Here is a 3522-nt window from a genome sequence, read left to right on the forward strand (position 1 = left end):
TGTGTGAAGTGGCGATTGTAAGTCAACTCCTTATCCCTTTCTTATTCAGTACATGGAATGTGTAAAGATTATCCCTCTTGTGACATGCTTACCATGCGGCTATGCCTCTAAGTCGTGCTCCGACACGTGGGAGATATAGCCGCTTCGTGGGTATTACATTATGTGTGAGTGGATTGTGTTTGATATGTGTTTGTGGTAATGTTTCTATGGGTAAATGTTCACAAATTTTTGTTTGAACTTGTGTTTCGGTAGCATCCAATGCTAGTAGTGTTATGTTCATGCAGATTTGATAGTTGTGCTATGCTCTTGTATTGAATTTTGTTTTTTGCTTGACTGAAGTATGGCTAAGAAGGCGTTGAGGGATGATGCACATATGAAGGAACTCATAGAAATATTCAAATAAGAGGCTGAAAATGGGAACAAACCATTAGGTTATTTAACTAAGAAGGGTTGAGAATAATGTTTTTGAGAAATTTTAAGCAAGAACTTGAAAGAAGTGTTCCAATTTACAACCAAATCTACAGTTTCATGGTTGTCTCTCAACCAAACAACTTTCAGCTTTTCCATAGCTGAAGGTTTATAATAACTTTCTTACCGCTCACAACTCACAATAACTTTTTTAGAATAACAACCAAACACAACCTAATTTTGTTCGCACCGGTCAACCGGGAGAGGAGCTTAACGGTTACTAAAGTAGGTTGGAATAATTGATTAGCCACTAATGGTTCGGCCCCCATCGACGTAGATGACCTGGCCGGTGAGGAATGAAGCTGCTGGCATGCAAAGGAACGACACCATCGACGCCACCTCAACTGGCTCACCGAGCCGATGCATCGGAGTTCTCAACAACGTATTTTCTATGACCTTTGGATCCACCTGTTAAATTCGATCCAACATATATCACTTGTTATCTTTTTACCAGGCAAGGTAACAAATACAAAAGGTAGAAGTTGAATTTTGAGGGGGGAGGGGGGGGGGAGGGGGAAGTAGAAGAGCACACTAAAAATGTCCCATTATAACAACTTTTGTTCAAATTAATTACGTAAAATATTTAGGCTTGTGCGTTTCATAAATTCCTTTTATGTTTTTCATGTGGGGTCGGTGCGTACACTGTTTTGCAGCTCGGTATTGATCCCACCCGGAGCGACGGAGTTGACACGGATCTTATCTTGAGCCCACTCGGCAGCAAGGCTCCTTGTAAGCTGATTAACTCCTCCTGCATGTTTGACATAAGATATTAATAACATCAATGGAAGTAATTTTTGCACCTTAGTTCGACTTTAGAGATTTAGAGGGTGTTTGGATCCAAGGGACTATTTTTAGTCTGACTAAAAATAGTCTCTTTTAGAGGCTAAGGTTCCAAGTACCCCTGACTAAAGAAAGGCTAGGACTAGTCTTGAGGCTAAAAATTTTTAGTCATATAAAACCTACTAAAATATGTATTAGCCCTCTCTCTCCTCATTTAATTCCTTTCCTTTAACATATGCGAGTTCTGATTGGAGGATTTGAAGGATAATAAATGCTCAATAACTTAATTTTAGTCTCTTTAGTATTTGGATCCAAGCATGAATGAGCCTAGCAAGTTTTAGTCCCACTACTTTTAGTCATGGGACTAAAACATATCCAAGCATCCTCTTACTAGTTATCAATATCGTAGTGCGTCACTTACGTAAGTATTGATTTTAAGTGCTACATCACCAGATACTTTGATACTACTCTCTCCATCCCAATTCCTAAATTAAGTGTCGCTGATTTGCTAATAAAAATAGCTTTGATACTACTCTCCCTCCCAATTCCTAAATTAAGTGTCGCTGGTTTGCTAATAAAAATAGCTTTGATACTACTCGCTCTCCCTCCCAATTCCTAAATGAAGTGTCGCTGATTTGCTAATAAAAATAGCTTTGATACTACTCTTTCCATCCCAATTTCCAAATTAAGTGTCACTGATTTGCTAATAAAAATAGCCGTGTGCGTCACAACGATGCACAGACCAGGTTCACCTTTTTTTTCCGTAAAAAAAGGTTGGTATGTGGCTGCATCAAGTAAGAACTTGCGTGTACGGTAAACATATAGGAGTAAAAATCAAGAACCTTGGTTTGCATACCTTTAGATATGCAATATAGTGCGAGGGTCGGGTAGCCGAGTGAGCTCGCAACCGAGGAGATGTTAACGACGCTGCCTCCTCCGGCGATGGAGGCGTCTCGGAGGAAGGGGTGTGCGAGCTGGCTTAGGTGGAACGCCGCCTCCAAGTTAGTCGACATGAGATGCGAGTACTCCTCCGCCGTCCACTCCACGGCCGCCTTGGCCACATTCCGCCCCACGTTGTTTACCTGCATGCGTAGAGTTGGTGCAAAATAATCCGAGCTGAAAATTAACCTACCTTAATAGTAGATTACTGAGAAAAGGGTAACGGATTACGTGAATTGACTTGATCGAACGGACTAATCTTACTAGTATGTCGAGCTTGCCGTCGAAGGTTTGCTTCGCCGTCTCCATGAGCTTCTCCCTCTCGGCTCGCACGGAGACGTCGCAGACGGAGACGGTGACCGGCAGCTTCGTCTCCTCCCACCGCCGACGGCACTCCTCCAACTCCGCCGCGTTCTCGGAGCACGTGTGCACCCGCGCCCCGAGCCCGACAAGCTCCTCCACGATTGCATGCCTGTCCTCTGATGCCAGTTAGCAGCACGCAGCGTACGCAATTTGCTCCTGCATGCAACATGTATATGTACGTTACGTATGTACCCAATTCCTCTGCTGCCGCCGGTGACCAGCGCGGTTGCGCCGGCGAGGCTCCACCTCTGCTCCCTGCTAACTCCAGCGGCTGCCATCTCTCTCTCTCTCTCTGTGTATGTGTGTCTGATTGTGTGGTGTCACTTTCTCTCTTATTTGAAGATTACACACGGCACGTCCGAGTGACCTCGTCCGTACGTTTAATTCCTGCCACCGACACACGCGTCCCACATGCAGGACGTCCCATCGGTTATTTGGATCCACACGAGGGCATCTCCAAGCCGACCCGCAAATCTGACATCATATCTGTCTTGGGGTCAAAGAAGACCAGTCCACATATGAGCTAACCATCTAAAATTATTTGCATGCATTTCAAACAGGATTTAAACTAACCGGTTAAACTTCATCAAACATGACGGGTTCATTTAAATTCGGTCATAATTTACATAAACGGTCGATATTTCAGCTGTTTTATTGAAAATTAAAAAGAATACTTATAGCTTGTACCAGACGACCACCTCATACGCGCGACCACTCTGCCTTGATGCACTGCCATCGCCATCATCCCTCCTGCAGCGGCGATGCACCGCGACTGTCTTGTCCAAACGTTGTCTGCCGCTTCTAGAGGATCCGCCCCGCTTCCCCTGCATGGTGCATAGGGCCGCCGCGGCCAATGCCGACGGTGCCCTGGCGACGTCCTTACCCTTGTCGACGTTGGCAGATGAGTCATTAAGTGACCACTCATCGTCAATCTTGACGAGCTTGCCATCAAGGCGGCAGCGACGCTTGGCG

At 44.9% G+C, this 3522-nt stretch overlaps 1 protein-coding gene across 1 annotated transcript; it reads right to left on the reverse strand.

Annotated features, from left to right (window-relative positions):
* Positions 1-450: 450 nt before the first annotated feature.
* Positions 451-2898, reverse strand: LOC123106411 (noroxomaritidine/norcraugsodine reductase). The gene is made up of 5 exons (XM_044528587.1): positions 2743-2898; positions 2452-2659; positions 2105-2330; positions 1110-1216; positions 451-876 (listed from the first exon to the last, which is right to left on the reverse strand). Exons 1-5 carry the CDS (start codon positions 2826-2828, stop codon positions 712-714), a joined length of 792 nt encoding a protein of 263 aa, XP_044384522.1. The 5' UTR covers positions 2829-2898; the 3' UTR covers positions 451-711.
* Between the last annotated feature and the right edge of the window lie 624 nt (positions 2899-3522).

This window comes from Triticum aestivum, chromosome 5A (assembly GCF_018294505.1).
Source record: "Triticum aestivum cultivar Chinese Spring chromosome 5A, IWGSC CS RefSeq v2.1, whole genome shotgun sequence".
Classification (NCBI taxonomy): Eukaryota; Viridiplantae; Streptophyta; class Magnoliopsida; order Poales; family Poaceae; genus Triticum; species Triticum aestivum.